Source organism: Emydura macquarii, unplaced genomic scaffold (genome assembly GCF_026122565.2).
Source record: "Emydura macquarii macquarii isolate MOO-44397 ecotype Brisbane River unplaced genomic scaffold, CSIRO-AGI_Emac_v2 contig_1713, whole genome shotgun sequence".
NCBI classification, from domain to species: Eukaryota; Metazoa; Chordata; order Testudines; family Chelidae; genus Emydura; species Emydura macquarii.
The window spans coordinates 314,824-331,786 of NW_027131850.1; the positions used below are offsets into that span (position 1 = coordinate 314,824).

At 45.8% G+C, this 16,963-nt stretch overlaps 1 protein-coding gene across 3 annotated transcripts in view; it reads left to right on the forward strand.

Moving 5' to 3' along the window:
• TTC7B (tetratricopeptide repeat domain 7B) overlaps window positions 1-16,963 on the forward strand; it is a 277,659-nt gene that overhangs the window by 37,023 nt on the left and 223,673 nt on the right. For all 3 annotated transcript variants that reach the window (XM_067556318.1, XM_067556316.1, XM_067556319.1), the window contains exon 4: window positions 15,334-15,464. In XM_067556318.1, coding sequence (XP_067412419.1) covers window positions 15,334-15,464 — 131 coding nt within the window. The remainder of the gene's footprint in view (window positions 1-15,333; window positions 15,465-16,963) is intronic.

Here is a 16,963-nt window from a genome sequence, read left to right on the forward strand (position 1 = left end):
GAAAATAAGTAGTGCAACAAATACAGAAGCTAAACCAGGTCTTTTCCCCTCACCCAGAGGTTTAATTGCTAGAATCTCCCTGTTCCTGGCAGCTCTTTCCCAGTTATACCGACCATCTGCCTGGTAGTTTTCCTGCTCCAGGGCCCACCACAGGCGCCAACTTGCTTCCTGTAGCTTTCCTTCCTTAACTGAGCACTTTCAGCCTTTATAGGAATCACGTGCTCATCAGGCAAACACCTGACCTCTTGCAAACTACCAAGCCCCAACCAGTTCTTAACAGGGCACGGCTGCAGAACAGAGCTAGCTGGCTGGCCCCAGACTTTGTGACCCTGAAAGGGACAGACATCCCTGTTTTACAATACACTTAAACTAAGTAAAATTTTTGCAGGAGCTTAATCCCCCTACATTTAGAATAACATTTTATATGTTTGACACAGTCATTTTATGACAGTTCTTAAAGGTGATGTACAAAGGAATAAAAAGAAGGGTTGTACCCTTATTCACAGATTCCAGTGCCAGAAGGGACCATTGTGGTCATTTAATTTAGTCTCACCTCCTATATCACACAGGCCATAGAACCTCCCCAAAATAATTCCTAGAGCATACCTTTTATAACATCCAATCTTGATTAATAATGGTTAGTAAAAGAGAATCAACCATGACCCTTGGTAAATTGTTTCACTGGTTAATTACTCTCACTGTAAAAAAAATTACACCTTATTTCCACTTTGAATTTATCTAGCTTGAATTTCCAGCCATTGGATTGTGTTCTCTGCTAGACTGAAGAGCCCATTGTTAAATATTTCTTCCCCATATAGTGTGACAGGGTCAGACTAGATGGCTATTGGAGAGTGCTAGAAGGCCAATATATCAGCCCCAGGCTCAGCAAGTCCCATTTCCCTTGTTAGCTGAGCAGGGGTTACTCCAGGTTAATTAATACAGCTGGAGCCAATCAAGGCCCCAGGCAGGATTTGTTAAAAGCTTCTCCTCCAGAGAAAGGGTGTGGGTGGAATTGTGAGTGTGAGATGAGCTACCAGAGAGTGTGTGAGCAGGCAAGACACTGTCAGAAACCAGAAGAGTTTAGGAGAAGGAGCAGAATGCTGGCAGAAGACAACCCTGCAGGTACAAATATGGGGGAGGGAGAAACCCTGCCCAAAAAGGGCAAAAGACCTCTCTCAGGCTTGAGGGAAAAGACCTTGCCAGATGGGGAAGATAGAACTGGATATTTGGTTGAGTACTGCCACGCCCAGTGGGGCTGTCAGAGGTCAAGAGCCTCCCCTGGCAAGGAGGCCAGGAAGGGCCCCTGTCGGAGCAGGGTCCAGACATTAAGTCAAGGGGCACGGGGAAGTAATCCAGGGAAGCTAGCAGCTTTCCTGAAGCCACAGCATGAGGCTGCTATTCGTAGGGTCTCTGGGTTGGGGCCTGGAGTTGAGGGTGGGACCGGCCCCCCCTCATCCATACCAGCCATTCACTGGAGGGGCAAGAGCCCCAGCAAAGGGACAAGAGCCTCTGAGAACCAGAGATTAGACTGGGATCCAGCAGAGAGTGGCCATCTTAGAGAGGATGTATTACCCTCCCCCACAAGTAGAGGGTGGAAAAACACTAAGGGGTGAAGCAGTTCCCTGAGCTACTGCTAGAAGTAAGTGCTGGACCCACTGAGGTAGAGAAAGAGCTTTGTCACAATAGATATTTACAAACTGTGATGATGTCACCCCTTAACTTTCTCTTTGTTAAGATAAATAGACAGACTGAAAGAGCTCATTCACTATATGGTATGTTTTCTAATCTGTTAATCTCTTCTTCGAGTGCTTGCTTATGTCCATTCCCAATTAGGTGTGTGTGCGCACCACATGCACTGGTGATGGAAATTTTTCCCCTAGTGGTACCCGTGAGGCTGGCTTGAGTGCCCCCTGCAGTGGTGTGCATATGCATATGTAGGCACTACTGGTCCCCCTTCCTATCAGGTCCTTCTTACCGCTAGTGACAGTGCTGGAATGTCTCTTGCTCTCGCAAGTCTTTTCAAACCTAGTGGTTGGTTTCTCTCTGTTTGTTTGTACATAGTAAATCATTACAGTTAGTTAGCTGTAGAGTTTCTGTAGTTAGAATTCCAGGGTTGGGGCATGCCTGCGCTTTGTGAAAGAAGCCTCTGCCAAGGAGCGACCCGCATCAGAGCTGCTTGAAGCATCTCATGGAAGCTCATGTCTGTGAGAGGTGCAAAACTTGCAAGAGTTTTTGCCCACGGACAAAAAGGGCCGTGATATTCGGCTTAAGGCCATTCTTATGGAGTCGGCACTCAGACCAATGTCAGATCCGGGAAGGTCAGACTCGGCACCGAGCACCGTGGCCTCAGCACGCAGCACTCCTCCGTCACCTTTTTCTTCATGGCACCGATCGTGTCACTGGTGCCAAAGAAGATCCGTGCCGATCAGGAGCACTCATCAGCTGATAAGCCAAAGACAACTGGAGGTGACCAGGCGAGACCCACGTCGGGCTGCCAATCCCCACAACCCCTGAAAGGTCCTTCGTTGTTCTGAGCCTTCACCCCGGCACGGGGCCCTCCACCAATTCTGTGGAGCGGTAAAGGACCTTAACATCTGAAAATGCCATCAACTCCGGAGGCTTTTCAGGCAGTGAAGGACCTCTTGGCAATGCCTGTGCCCCCGACTCTGAGAGATGGCAGGCCACCGCACCATGACCCAACTCTGGCGCCAGCAGGTGCTCTATCGAGGGCAAACTGGCAATCAGAACTGCAAGGCAGTCTTCGTCTCTCAGGCACCACTCACTGATGTATAGATGGTTCCTGGATTAGAGACCCTGCTCTCCAGGGCAGAGTAGTGAGTGGTCAGTCTCCCACCGTCGGTCCCTGAATGACCGGCAGGGATCAGCAGAGTAGCAACACAGGGCTTTGGAACGTTGCAGGTCATCGGGCTCTGGCGTATCCCCGGAGCCTTGACTCTGCCCTCCTTGTCCTTATAGGAAACCTGAGGACAAGAGCCGGTACCAAGACGTCCGACAGTCAGGTTCTCGATGCCAATCACCGGCACTGGAACACCGTGACGCTCCCCACAGTGCCGAAAGATGTTCGGAGTCAGCACCACCGTAGCCCTTGGATAGTGGCTCCTCGGAAAGCGAGGAAGAGGTCTGGCAGTTGAGACAAGCCCCGGCCCCTATGCCCAGCTTCCAAACAGTGCCACCAATGGGGGCGTGGCCTTAGGGGCAGTGGCCTAGATTGTGGCAATATTGGAACCTGTGGGCGTTTCCCCCTGGTATCCCACATGCATATTTGGCAGCGGAGACCTCGGTATGAAGATCATCCATTCCCCAAAGCAGAGCATCGCACCTGGATGTGGAATTGGACCAGAAGGGCTCACCTGCCTCAAGCCTTGGAGGGGAGCTATCCCTACCAGGGAAGTGGACCCTGTCCCACTACAACTACCAGCCTCTTCCTCATCATCACTGGATGAGGCAATAGCGGGACAATAATCAGTGGATGATTTAGATCCCACCAGGACCTTCTAAAAAGAGTGACATCTAACTTGGGCCTAAAAGCAGAGGAGCTAGATGAGCTGGTGGATGAACTTTTTGGAATCCTGGTGTCAGCAGGTCCTTCCAGAGTGTGGCCCTCCCTGTTCATGAAAGGGTGTTAAAGCTTGCCAAAGAGGTGTGGCAAACCCTGGCCTCCATACCCCCCGCTTTGAAAAGGGTGGAAAGAAAGTATTATGTTCCAGCAAAAGGATTTGAGCACCTGTATACCACCACTCCCTGGGATCGCTGGTAGTCACGGCTGCCAATGAAAGGGACAGGCAGGGCAGAGTGGGCTACACGTCCAAAAATAAAGAGGCAAAATGACTGGATTTATTTGGACGCAAAGGTTATTCCACTGAGAGCCTACAGCGACGTGTATCTAACCAACAGGTGGTGTGTTGGGCAGATACCATTTTAACATCTGGTGATAACGAGATAAGTTTGCAGACTCCTTAGTGTAGCCCCTGGACAGGAGTTCAAGGTCATCCTGGAGAAGGGGAAAACAGTGGCCAGGGCATCCCTACAAACAGCCTCTGATGCAGCAGACTTCGCAGCCAGAACCAGGGCGTTTGCGGTATCAATGAGAAGGGCTTCATGGTTGCAGTCTTTGTGCCTTTGCCAAGCAGATGGACTCTAGGCTGCACGGCATGAAGGACTCAAGGGCAATCCTGTGGTCCCTTGGCTTATATACCCCATCTTCATCCAGGAGGCATTTCAGACCAATCCCGCAGTGAGTCCTACAGGAAAAAGACTAGGGGTTATAAGAGATGCCAACGCCGTTCATCCTCCACTACCTCACAGCTGGGTTCCAGCCACCACAATCAAGGCGGGAAGCAGAACTTTTGAAAGTGCGCCTGAGGGCGATCTACCAGTTTTATCCCTGGATCCAACATCCCTACTATTTTCTTCTCATTTAGCCCTTTTCCTTCCAGCCTGGGCTACCATAACATTAGACCAGTGTTTCTCAACCTGGGGGTTTAGAGGGGTCGCAAGTGCAGAGCTGGTATTGGGGATGGCAAGAAAGGCAATTGCCTGGAGCCACAGGGGCGCCATGAAACTAAGTTACATGCCTCAGCCCCGTGGGGGTGGGACTCAGGCTTCAGGGGTACATTAGTTTGGAAAGGTTAAGAACCACTGCATTAGACCGTTGGGTTCTCAGCACAGTAGCCACTGGGTACACCCTCCAGTTCTCCTCGTGCTCACCATCCCACCCTTCTTCCCCATCCCTCTTCAGGAACTTCTTATGCAGGAGGTGCAAGCACTCTTACAAATGGGTGCTGTGAAAGAGGTCTAAGGGGGAAAGATGTAAGGGGAAAAGGATTTTACTCTCGTTCCTTCTTAATTCCAAAAGCAAAGGGAAGACTGAGGCCTATCTTAGATCTAAGAGGCCTCAACAGGTATCTCAGGAAGTTGAGGTTTTGAATGGTTTCTCTCGCTACCATTATCCCTTCACTGGATCCAGGCAGCTGGAACGCCACCCTCGACCGAAAGGAGCCTACTTTCATATCTCAATCTTCCCGGGACACAGGAGGTTCCTGTAGTTTTTGGTAGGAACTCACCACTATCAATTCACGGTACTTCCCTTCGGCCTTTCAACTGCACCAAAGGTCTTCACCAAATGCATGGTGGTAGTGGCGACCCACCTCTGGCGAAGAGGGGTGCAGATTTTCCCTTACCTCGGCGATTGGCTCATCAAGGACAGGTCGAGATCTCAAGTCCAGGACGGCATCATAATCATTCAGGGCAGTTGTCAAGAACTGGCCCTGCTGATAAATGAACAGAAATCAACACTTGTCCCAGTCAAAAGGATGGAGTTTATCGGGGTGTTTCTGGATTCTACCATGGCCAGGGCACTCCTACTGAAGGGAAGGTTACTGACAATGTTGGAGATCATACCCCACCTTCTCACCACAGCTTATGTGGTGCAGTATGCCAGACAGCACCTCTGACCCCTCCAGATGTGACTGGCATCAGTATATTCTCTGGCCAGACATCACCTAGACAGGTTGCTCATGGTCCCTCCACGGATACTTACTTCTCTGGAGTGGTGGACAAGACCTCATCAGGTGCTCTAGGAATACCCTTTGAGACCCCTCAACTGATGGTATCGCTGATCTCAGATGCCTCGGACTTAGGTTGGGGAGCTCACCTTGGGTCCCTTGGAACCCAGGGCACCTGGACTGCAAAGGAGTTGGCATTGCATATCAACGTCAGGGAACTCACGGCAATTCATCTAGCCTGCATGGTTTTCCTGCTGCAGCTCTCAGGCAAGGTGGTGCAAGTACTTACGGAAAACATGGTCTCAGTGTACTATATCAACAGGTAAGCTGGGGCCTGGTCCCCAGCCCTGTGCCAGGAGGCCATATATTTTTGGGACTTCTGTGTCACCCACAACATTCATTTGGAGACGGTGCATCTCCTTGGAGTCAGTGACACTTTAGTGCACTGCCTCAGCAGGTCCTTTTGCTCTCACCATGAGTGGTCCCTCCACCCAGAGGTGGCCTTTTGCATTTTCCAGAAGTGGGGCAATCCCCAAGTGGACATCTTTGCATCCAGGGAGAACAAGAAATGTTGTCAGTTCTGCTCTTGCCAAGAGCTCAGCGATGACTTACTGACCGATGACTTTCTCCTATCCTGGTCAGGGAATCTCATGTATTCCTTCCCGCCGATACCACTGATCCACAAAGTCCTCGTAAAGGTGAAAGGAGACTAAGCAAGGGTCATCCTGGTCGCTCCAGCATGGCTCTGGCAACACTGGTTTGGGATGCTGCTCGAGCTGGCAGGGTCCCGACAGTGGAAGCTTCCATTGCGACCAGACCTCTTGTCCCAGGATCAAGGTCATCTGCTCCACCCAGACCTGGCCTCTCTACATTTGATGGCATGGATGCTCCATGGCTGAATGGGGAGTAGCGGGCCTGCTCGGCCTATGTCCAGCGGATTCTACTAGAGAGTAGAAAGCCATCCGTCAGATCCTCTTACCGGGCCAAGTGGAAATGTTTTACCTATTGAGCAGTTGAATAGCAGCCTCCACAATGGAGATCTCAATCCCAATGATCTTAGACTACTTGCTCCACTTGAAGCAGGAAGGATTAGCTTTCTCATCCATTAAGGTCCACCTAGCGGCCATATAGGCGTTTCACTCTCCTGCGAATAGTAGAACAATCTTCTTGCGTGCGATGACATCCAGATTCCTCAAGGGACTGGAAAGGCTTTTCACACCAATGCAGGACCCGACTGCTCAATGGGATCTGAATCTGGTGCTCTCCAGGCTTACTGGGCCTCCATTTGAGCCCCTAGCCTTGTGTTTCCTTATGCACCTTTATCGTGGAACATTGCATTCCTGGCGGCCATTACATCAGCATGGCAAGTTTCGGAGATTAGGGTGTTGATCCAGAGCCTCTCGATACTATCTTTTTATAAGAACAAGATTCAGCTACCCCTGAACCTGGCCTTTTTGCCAAAGGTGGTGTGGCCCTTCTGTGCCTAGGGCAGCCACCTTAAAATGCCAAGGTCAGGGCAGGCTGTAAAAGGAGAGCAGATTCTCTCAGCATTGGTGGGTGACACTGAAGTCAGGCTTCCCAACCAGCCACAAACTGTGCTTCTGATTCCCCCAAACCGGTTATCAAGAAGCCAGTATACTAATACACACAGCCCCCTTTACTGCATTCCAGTCTCTGGCTCCCAATCAGCCACTAGATGCAGTAAAGAGACCAGTTATTTAAACTCTATGCTCTTTACTAAAAGGGTTCCTCCTGACCCCAAAGGGTCAGCCACAGTACCAGATCAATATAAGTTTGGATCTTACCCAAAATACCATGCTGCCAGCCAATCCTTTAGTAACTAAAACAAAAGGTTTATTATAAAACAAAGGAAACAAACTATGAGAGAAATGTTAAAGGATCGAAGCAAATCAGATACATACAAATGATTGAAAGTCCATATACATCAAGTTTCTGGGAGAATTGTGGAGTTGCAGGTTTGTATAGTCCTCTGGCATACATCCAGTATCTGGATGGGTCTTAGTCCTTCAATTCAGTTGCAAATGAATTGATCCAGAGGTAGGTATGTGTCTGTAGCTGAACAGGAACAAAAGACAAAATGGTTTCCTAGGCCACCGCGTTATATACCCCCTGGCCATGCTGTCTTGTGCAGTTTTACAGGAACTAAAATGGAGTCCAGAGTCATGTGGGCCAGTCCTGGTGCCTCATCAGGCATGCTGCTTGTGGAATTTTATAGGAACCAAAATGGAGTTCAGAGTCACATGGGCAAGTTCTGGTGAGTCATCAGATACATCTCTGGTTTCTCCCCCTGGGCCCCTTGCACCTGGGAATGTCTTAATGGACCATCAAGCAGGCTGTTGTTCTGCGGCCATCCTGTGTGGGGCGTTACCCAGCCAGCACAATTTGAAATACAGATATATCAACCATATCCATAACTTCCATCTTATATATAGCACATGAACATAAACATCATCATCTTACTTAGCACATTATAGCCTTTCTAAGAGTACCTGACATGGCATATCCCACATGGATTATTATGATTTTTACATGTTGATGTCAAACCATATAACAAATGCCTCCCCCCCGCCCCCGAAGCCAGCCAGCGTGACACCCCCAACGCGAGACTGGTGTAGAAGGGAGTAATCAGAGCACCTGAATACACCTTAAGGGCCCCCCGATCCAGCCAGCGTGACAGGTGGTCTATCACTTTCACCTCAACCAGGATATATTCCTGCTGGTCTTCTGTCCCAAGCCTCATCACTCCAGCGAGGAGAGGCACCTGCACACTCTCAACGTTAGAAGAACCCTAGCATTTTATATCAAGAGGACCAAATCCTTCCGTCACTCTATGCAACTCTCCATTGCAACTGTGGACTGGATGAAGGGGCTGCCGGTGTCTTCACAGCAGATTTCAAAATGGATCACGGCTTGTATCTGGACTTGTTACGAGGAGGCGGGGGTCATGTCTTCAACATCTTCGACAGCCCATTCGACAAGGGCCCAGGCGTCATCAGTGGCCTTCCACATGCATGTGTTGATTCAGGACATCTGCAGGGTCGCTATATGGTCATCGGTACATACCTTCGCGTCCCACTACACCATAATGCAGCAAGCTCAGAACGATGCTGTCTTTGACAGAGAGGTGCTTTAAGCGTCACGTCTATGAACTCCTACCCGCCTCCAGGGACACTACTGGTGAGTCACCTAATTGGGAATGGACATGAAGAAGCACTCGAAGAAAAAAGAATGGTTACTTACCTTGTAACTGTTGTTCTTCGAGATGTGTTGCTCATGTGCATTCTACGTCCACCCTCCTTCCCCTCTGTTGGAGTTCCGGCAAGAAGGAACTGAGAAGAAGTGGGGGCTGGCAGAGCCTATATGCAGGCGCATATGCGTGTGCATATGCGCGCCGCTGCAGGGGGTACTAGAGGCAGCCTACGGGTACCACTAGGGGAAAAATTTCCGGCACCAGTGCAAATGGTATGTGCACACACCTAATTGGGAATGGACATGAGCAACACGTCTCGAAGAACAACAGTTACAAGGTGAGTAACCATTCTTTTTTGGCTGTGTTCCCCTCCCTTGCTAGAAAGGTATTTATAAATACCAACAAGGAAAAAGGAAAAAATCTTTACATTTTACAAGGCATTTTTTGAAAAAAGTTAAGACGTATTTGAAGGTTGCTTTATTAGAAACTTAGAATGTGTTGAAATAAGTCTGTTTTAATAAAATCAGATTGGCAGTACCCTTTTAAGTATAGAAACCTCCTGTGGAAGTTCCTGGGTATTATCAATTCAGTGAAAAGTTTTAAATGTTTTTTAACTTGCTGAGTAACATATTGGCAAATGGAAAAGTTTCAACCTAAATTGGTAGGTAGAATATTTAGTTTAATTTTTACAAAAATTACTATATATGAACGATTCCTATTTCTTAAGGCAGCTTGAACATTTGTTACTATTCCTTTGCATATCTATTGACAGCTTGTATGTTGTGCATACAAAGGTTTACTTTGAAGCTGTTATGTAGTTTGGAAAAGAAATCCTGGATATTTGAACTGAAAAACTTTCGAGAGATCAGGCATCTTTTTGACGTATGTTAACTAATTCGCCCTTTAAAAAAATTAATGTCTCATGTTCATTTACTGATGTGTGAAATGGAGTATTTTTCTGTCCATTTCTTTTTGCATTTCTTTGGCCTCATTAAATGACTGTATTGCAACAATTCCCAAACTGTGGTCCATGGAACATTTTGTCATAGGTGGAACATTTGATAGTGCGTGGAATGGGAAGGCTGGTTGCATGGTACTGGCTTTCCTAATTTGCTGCTGCTTCCATTACAAAAAAAGCCTAGAAAAGCAGCTGAAAACCAAGAGGAGGAACCAGTTTTGCTGACTCTGCTTGTGGCTGCTGCTACATTGAAGAAGAAGAGGAAATGGGAGCCACTGTCAGAAGCCCAGCTGTCTGACAGACTAGAACTGCCACTCATGAACCAAGATAAATTACCAGAGGAGAAGGGAATGAGGTATCAGGGCAGTATGTTCAGAGGAATAGGACAAAGTTTCTGGGCAATATATCTGGGGACGAAGTACTAAGTGGCTGGGAAGCAAATGCAGACGGAGTGGAGGAAGTGGGCTTAGGCATCAGAGGCTGGTAGTGTATAATTTAACATATGCTAAGCTGTCCAATGTTAAAGTATATACTACCTGTCTATGCTAGTGTTATAAAATGTGCATAGTGGAAGGCGTTAGCCGAACACCTTCAAACAACTCTTTAAGTTCTAGTATGTATAAAATCTACGTGAGCAATAGTTGAAAATTGTTTTTGGTTGAAGGATTTTTATCTTAGCCATTTGGATTGTTGTGTACTGATTAGAGCATTGAACTAAGAGACTGGAATCCTGGACATGTTCTCTGGCTCTGGCCCAGACTTACTGGATGGTCTTGAATAAGTTCCTTTATTCAGTTTCCTCCTCTATAACCAAAGTGTAATAATACCTGCCTCATAGGAGTGTTGGCTTAATACATGTTTGTAAAGTATTTTGAGCTCCTTAGCTAAAAGGACATGTAAAGAATAATATATTTTATGTATATTCATATTAAAGTCAGTAAGTGTGAATAAACTTATATTGGTCAGATGTGGCTCTGGTCTGTGTGTGTTATGGGTCCCCATTGGTGCCTGATGCATAAAGGATGTATGTCTGTTCCAGCTCTCAGCCTAGCTCTGTAGTTTAGTCTATAGAGACTTGAGCATTTAGCTGTAGAGGTCTCCAGTTCAGTCCCCAATGTGCTGATCAAAATGGTGGTTGTCCAATCAGCATTGAAAAAATGTCAAAAATTGACCCTTGGCTATGTAACAATATTTTTCTATGTATGCTACTTTTTAAAAATGGCATTGATGGTGATGGTGCAAGTGAAGCATCTAATTGCAGTAAAAAGGAAGCTATTAGGCAGCTGTTCGTATAATGGAACAATGCCCACTTCTGGAAACTACAGGATTCAATCACTTCATCTAATCTGAATGATGTGGATTGTGAAATAATAGAAGCCTTATTCTCATCCATGATATAAATATATGGTGGCAGCATTATTCAGCTATAAACGTGGCTCAAATAATACTTTAAAAAATGCAGTGTAGCATTTAGATCTGTTATATCATGAAAATAATTATAATGGATATTATTTGTCTAGCAAATGGTATCTGATTATAGAAGGTGGCATTGAATTGCTCTCCCACATCTGGTGAGAGTTAGACATTAAAAAAGGCTTAATCAATCTCTCATGTACCTGGCATTGAGCACCACATAACTGTCTAACTCCACTGTATATCTGATATTCTTTGTGGAACAAGGTTTCTGTTTGCCTCTGGCCATTTTTATACTTCTTAAAAGGTGAGAGTCCACAATGTGCCTCTGAGGCGCAGTACAGAACTCCTAGCCAAGGTGGAGAGAAGGGTTAAGGTGGCTTTAAACCACCGTTGCAGCCTGTGCTTTTCTGCAGGCCCTGTCATAATTTCAACAGTTCTGGGGTTAACTATTAAAGCAGCCCAGGGAACTGCCCTATCGACCATGGCACTGACTAGAATTTCCAAATTGAGGGTGCTGCCCTCAGTGCCAGGTTTTGTGAAAGGGTCCTTGAAAAGGTAGTTTTATGGCTGTCTTCCTCAGTTCTTGTGCTGAGGGAATCCTTCCCAGACGGGTCTGAGGCTTTTAGAGTCTCTTTATGCCTATGCTGCCCTTATACCCAGTGTAAAGGGGTCAGAGTAGGGCTAAGGATCTTACCCAAACTGTTTAATGTTATGCTGCGTAACCTGTTATATTGATTTTCAGCATATTGTTCCTGTTGCCCTGTTATCAAGATTGTGTTTGTTCTCAGTTGTAAGAATGAGACTCTTTTTACAAAACCAAACCATAAACTGTACAGAATGTAGTGTAAGATGCTTAATTCAGTCCTATGTATCATTAACTATATATTTCAATATATGGAACTATATAGCAAGATTAATAGAATTATTTAACAAGTTACTTGTTGCTCCATTGTTTGTGTATATTGGTATCTGTCTTCCTAGTAGGTGTTCATCAATGAACATTATTTTCTGTAGGATAGAATGTCATGGTCAGATGTGCTCCAACATGTTGCTGGCTGCACACTATGACTGCAGTCTACGGAATACATCTGCCCACATTTGTGGTTAAAAACCAAAGGGAGAAAAATGTGTTAAACTGGAATTAAAAATACAAAAATTAAAACCTTTAACTTCCTGAACTCTCTTCTTTAAAATACTCTGCTGCTTTCTCCTTACAAGCACTCATGCCTTGCTCAGACAATTAAATTGAGGAACCATTAGCTTGAGCATTTCATCTTGCCTTGGTTACTGTGGTAGTTTTTGGACAGAGGTTGTCTCTGTTAAATAATTTAAATGCTGTAATGAAAAAAGATACTTTGGCACTGCCATAATACATCATAGATCTACAAAAATGTTTCAGTTGCTTCTGCTGCAGTTTCTTAGTTACTGCAGTAGATGCTACGGTATACTTATAACAAGTGGCTTGCCCTTGGACTGGAGAGCCTACAGCTGATCAAGTTCTCATTACAAGATGAGCCCCACTGGAGAGGAATCAGGATATTCAAGTATTAAAGGCTGCAGGAAGCTGCAGGGTGTGTGACTGAGAGAAGTAGCTGGGGCTGCCAGTGGCAGGAGGATTGGCAGTAAGCAAAGGGAAGCCCAGGAAATGGGAGACAACGGGGAGATGGAATGGATGAAGACTTTTTGAGTTTTGAAACTTTTGAGGTTTTTTTTGTGACAAACTCTGTTGTCTGCTTTGTAAAGGCTGAATTAAAGGTGACTGGAAACTGAATGAGTTCTTGAAGGAGAAATAGAAGCAGGATGGTAACCACAGTGCTATGCCAGTCAGTAGGATCTCTGAACCCTCTCCTGCCAACGAGGAAAGTAGTCCTAAAAAAGAGCAACTTTAAAAAAAGGGGAGATGGAAGAGTTTGTTCTCCTATTAGCAGAGCAGCAACAGAAAACTCAGACCCTGCTTCTGCAGCTGGTACAAAACCAACAGAAACAGCAGGAAGTATAGTTTGCCTCTCAGCAACAACGGCAGGAGATGCAATGCTGCAGCAGGAACCGTTCTTACAACAATTGAGCAAATGGGCCCAAGAGATTCTGGGGGAATATGGACAAGGCAGACTTAACTCAATGATGGTGAAGTTGGGTCTAGGGGATGATGTAGAAGATTCTCTGCACTTTTGAGTGGGTTGCTGGTTGGGAAGAATCCACCTATGCTGCAAGACCACTCCTTTTTAACAGGGGAGTCCTAAGCATCATGTAGCCCTGAGTGATCTCCTGTCAATCTCATACCGTGATCTAAAAGTGGCCATCTTAGATCGGTTGGTATTCACACAGGAGAGTTACCAACAGAAGTTGCAGATATATCCATTTTGCCAAGGGGTCCAACCTCATGCAGTAGCCCAGAGACTACGGGATGTAACTGGTCGATGGCTGAACCTAGAAATGAATTGTTTAGTGGGGAGTAATGGACTTAGTTGTCTTAAAGGAGATCCTGCATGTTCTACCTGGGGAACACACTCCTGGGTAAAATGGTTTCAACCCTCAATAGAGGTGGAGATGGTAGAGAAGGCAGAAGCCTGTTTGGAAGCAGAGGGACCAGAGTGCCTAGAAAGTTGGGCTAGACTTGGAGTGTCTGATATTGACAAAAAGTCAGGACCCAGGATACCCCAAGGGCAGAGAAGTCAATGGAGGGAAAAGTGGGAACTAACATGGACCATTATACCGTGAAAGAGCAGCTAATCCCCTTGTCACCAAGGGGCAACATTTCGGAGGGGAGATGATAGAGTTACCAATGGTGTGCTTCTGCTGCAAGCAAGGGGGGCACATCCAGAAAAACTGCCCCTTCATGGAGTGTGACTTTGTGCGTGCTGTTTTAGTCAGGCAATGAGGTTGAGGTACCTCCAAAGTGGCTATCTCAGCTGAGGGGAGAGAGAGGACCTCTGGAGTTTTGTTTTCAGTGTGGGAGAAGATGACATAGCAGAAGACTTGCCCTTGTATGGATTGATAGTTTGAGGGGGGAGAAACCATGATCAAAGGACAGTAGGAAAGAACAGTTTGGGCTAGGAGTGGGGAAATAGCACCCCCAGGCAGTCCAGAGAATGACAGCATAGTACACAATTTGCTAGCAGAGATTGGTGAACTCTCCATGTTGGGAACGGGACCAGTAAAGGAGGAGCTTCTGACCCGCTCTGTAGAGTGCGAAGAAGGTTTTGGCCTAGTGCCTGAAACCGGTGAAACAAAGGAGGCTGAGGATATGTGAACCTCAGAGCTGGATTTGCCCCAGACAGAAAAGTAGGTTCTGGTTTGGGATGTAAGAGAAGTCCAAGTAGGTCTTAGAGTGGAGGAAGTGGGAACCCAGACTATACCCTGCTGGGAGATGGTGGGCACCCAAATGATGACCCTTGGGATAAGATGGGAAGCAGGGCACCCCAAACTCCTCTGTAGGGTGTATGGGAGCAGATAAATAACAAACGCCATTTGGCCTTGAGAAGCGAGATCTCTTGCATTTCATGGTAAGTGAACGCAGGGTTGAGGGGAGCTGGAAACTACAGTCCTGGACTTCAAAGAGCTGGTGACACAAGGAAAAGAAAGTATGGGGGGAGGGGAGACAAAGGGAAGAAGAAAAAGGAGGATATTTTTCAGGTAGAACCTGCCCTGGATGGGGGTTGGGTGGGAATGGGACATGGTTCTGAGGGTGGTGAGCGGTATGTAGCAGGGTGGCTTGCTCTTGTTCGCCTTAGGCTTAGCCAGTCCTGCTTACAAGATGAGCCCCAGCTGAGAGGAATCATATGATTCAAATATAAAGGGCAGCAGGGAATGTGGACTTGAGAGATGTAGTTAGGACTGCCAGAAGCATGAGGCCTGGCAGTAACCAAGGGGAATCCCAGGAAACAGGAAGCTATGGGGAGCGGGAACCAATGGAAATCTTGTTTGTTTTGGGACTTTTGAGTTGTTTTTTGCGACAACCTGTTGTCAGCTTGGTCATGAGTGAATTAAAGGATTTTGGACTAAGAAGGTGACTAGAAACAAATGAGTTCTTAGAAGAGCCCTGGTGAAGGGGAAATAGGTGCAGATGATGGTCTTGGTGCTACATACTGTTCAAGAACAACAGGCCTTAGTCAATTTTGTTCTACTCCTCCTCTAACCTTGCCTGAGGCTAGTTTAGCATGGTTCCCAAACAGGACTGTTGTTTTAACCTAAGTGTCCCTTTTAAAACTGTGCTTTATTTTCAGGTCTTTGTCTAGAGAAGTTGCCAATTTCCTCGTCAACTAGTAACCTCCCCATGGATCGGGAACAAGAAATTATTACATGCTACGAGAAGGCTGGAGATATTGCCCTCCTGTACCTTCAGGAGATAGAAAGGGTAAGATGGGATAATTTGTTTGGTTGAAACAACTGCTCTCATTTATTCCACAACTGCTTATAGTTATCGATAGAACAGCAGCACTGATAGTGTTTCCATAAGAAACCTTCTGAGGATTGAGACAGACTAGGTTACATGGTTCATCTTTCATTGATGTAATCAGATAACTTGGTATTTAACCACAACAGAACGTTCTAAACGCTATTTTCTCATAGACATGATGGTGACAAGGATACACAGAAAACATTGTCGTTCCGATCATTTTATAAATAGATTTTTTTGTTTAATTAAAAAAACTCCAATGAAATAAACCCATGTCTGTAAATATCAAAGGTGAAATCCTAGCTTGAATGAAGTCACTGGCAGAATTTCCATTGACATTGATGGAGCCAGGGTTTCACCACAGTCCTTCATTTCCCTCCCAACCCATAAAGTATACGGGTGGAAAAGATCCTGAAATAGTGTTGGGAAAGAGTCAACATGGCTTTTGTGTTTTTTCATGCTTCACTAATCTATTAGAATTCTTTGAGGGGGTCAGCAGACATGTGGACAAGGGTGATACAGTGTACTCGGACTTTCAGGAAGCCTGTGACAAGGTCCCTCACCAAAGGCTCTTATCAAAGTAAGCAGTCATGGAATAAGAGAGAATACTCCTGGATCAGTAACTGATTAAAAGACAGGAAACACAGAGCAGGAAGAAATGGTTTCTTTTCAGAATAGAGAGAGATAAATAGTGGTGTCCCCCAAGGATCTGTACTGGGACCAGCGCTGTTCAATGTATTCATAAGTAATCTGGAAAAAAAGGGTAAATGGGGATCAAAATTTGCAGACAGTACAAAATTACTCAAGATAGCTAAGTCCAGAGCAGACTGTGTGATAAATGCAAAATAATACATATTGGAAAACATAATCCCAACTATACATACAAAATGATGGGATCTAAATTAACTGTTACCATTCAAGAAAGAGATCTTGGCGTCATTGTGAATAGTTCTCTGAAAACATCTACTCAGTGTGGAGCAGCAGTCAAAAAAGCTAACAAAGTTAGGAACCATTACGAAAGGGATAAATAATAAGTCAGTTAATATCATAATGTCACTATATAAATCCATGATAGGCCCACACCTGGAACACTGCGTGCAGTTCTGGTCGCTCAGTCTTAAAAAAGATGCATTGTACTTGCAAAAGGTACAGAGAAGGGCAACAAAATGATTAGGGATATAGAACAGTTTTTATATGAGGAGGGATTGTAAAGACTGGGGTTTTTCAGTTTGGAAAAGAGAAGACTGAGGGGGAATAATGATAGAGGTCTAAAAAATCATGAATGGTATGGGAAAGGAGATAGGGAAGTGTTATTTACCCCTTCATATAACACAAGAACTAGTTATCACCCAATTAAATTAATATGCAACACATTTAAAACAAATGAAAGGAAGTATTCATTAGTAGGAGCATTGCCAGTAGGTTGAGGGAAGTGATTATTACCCTCTATTTGACAG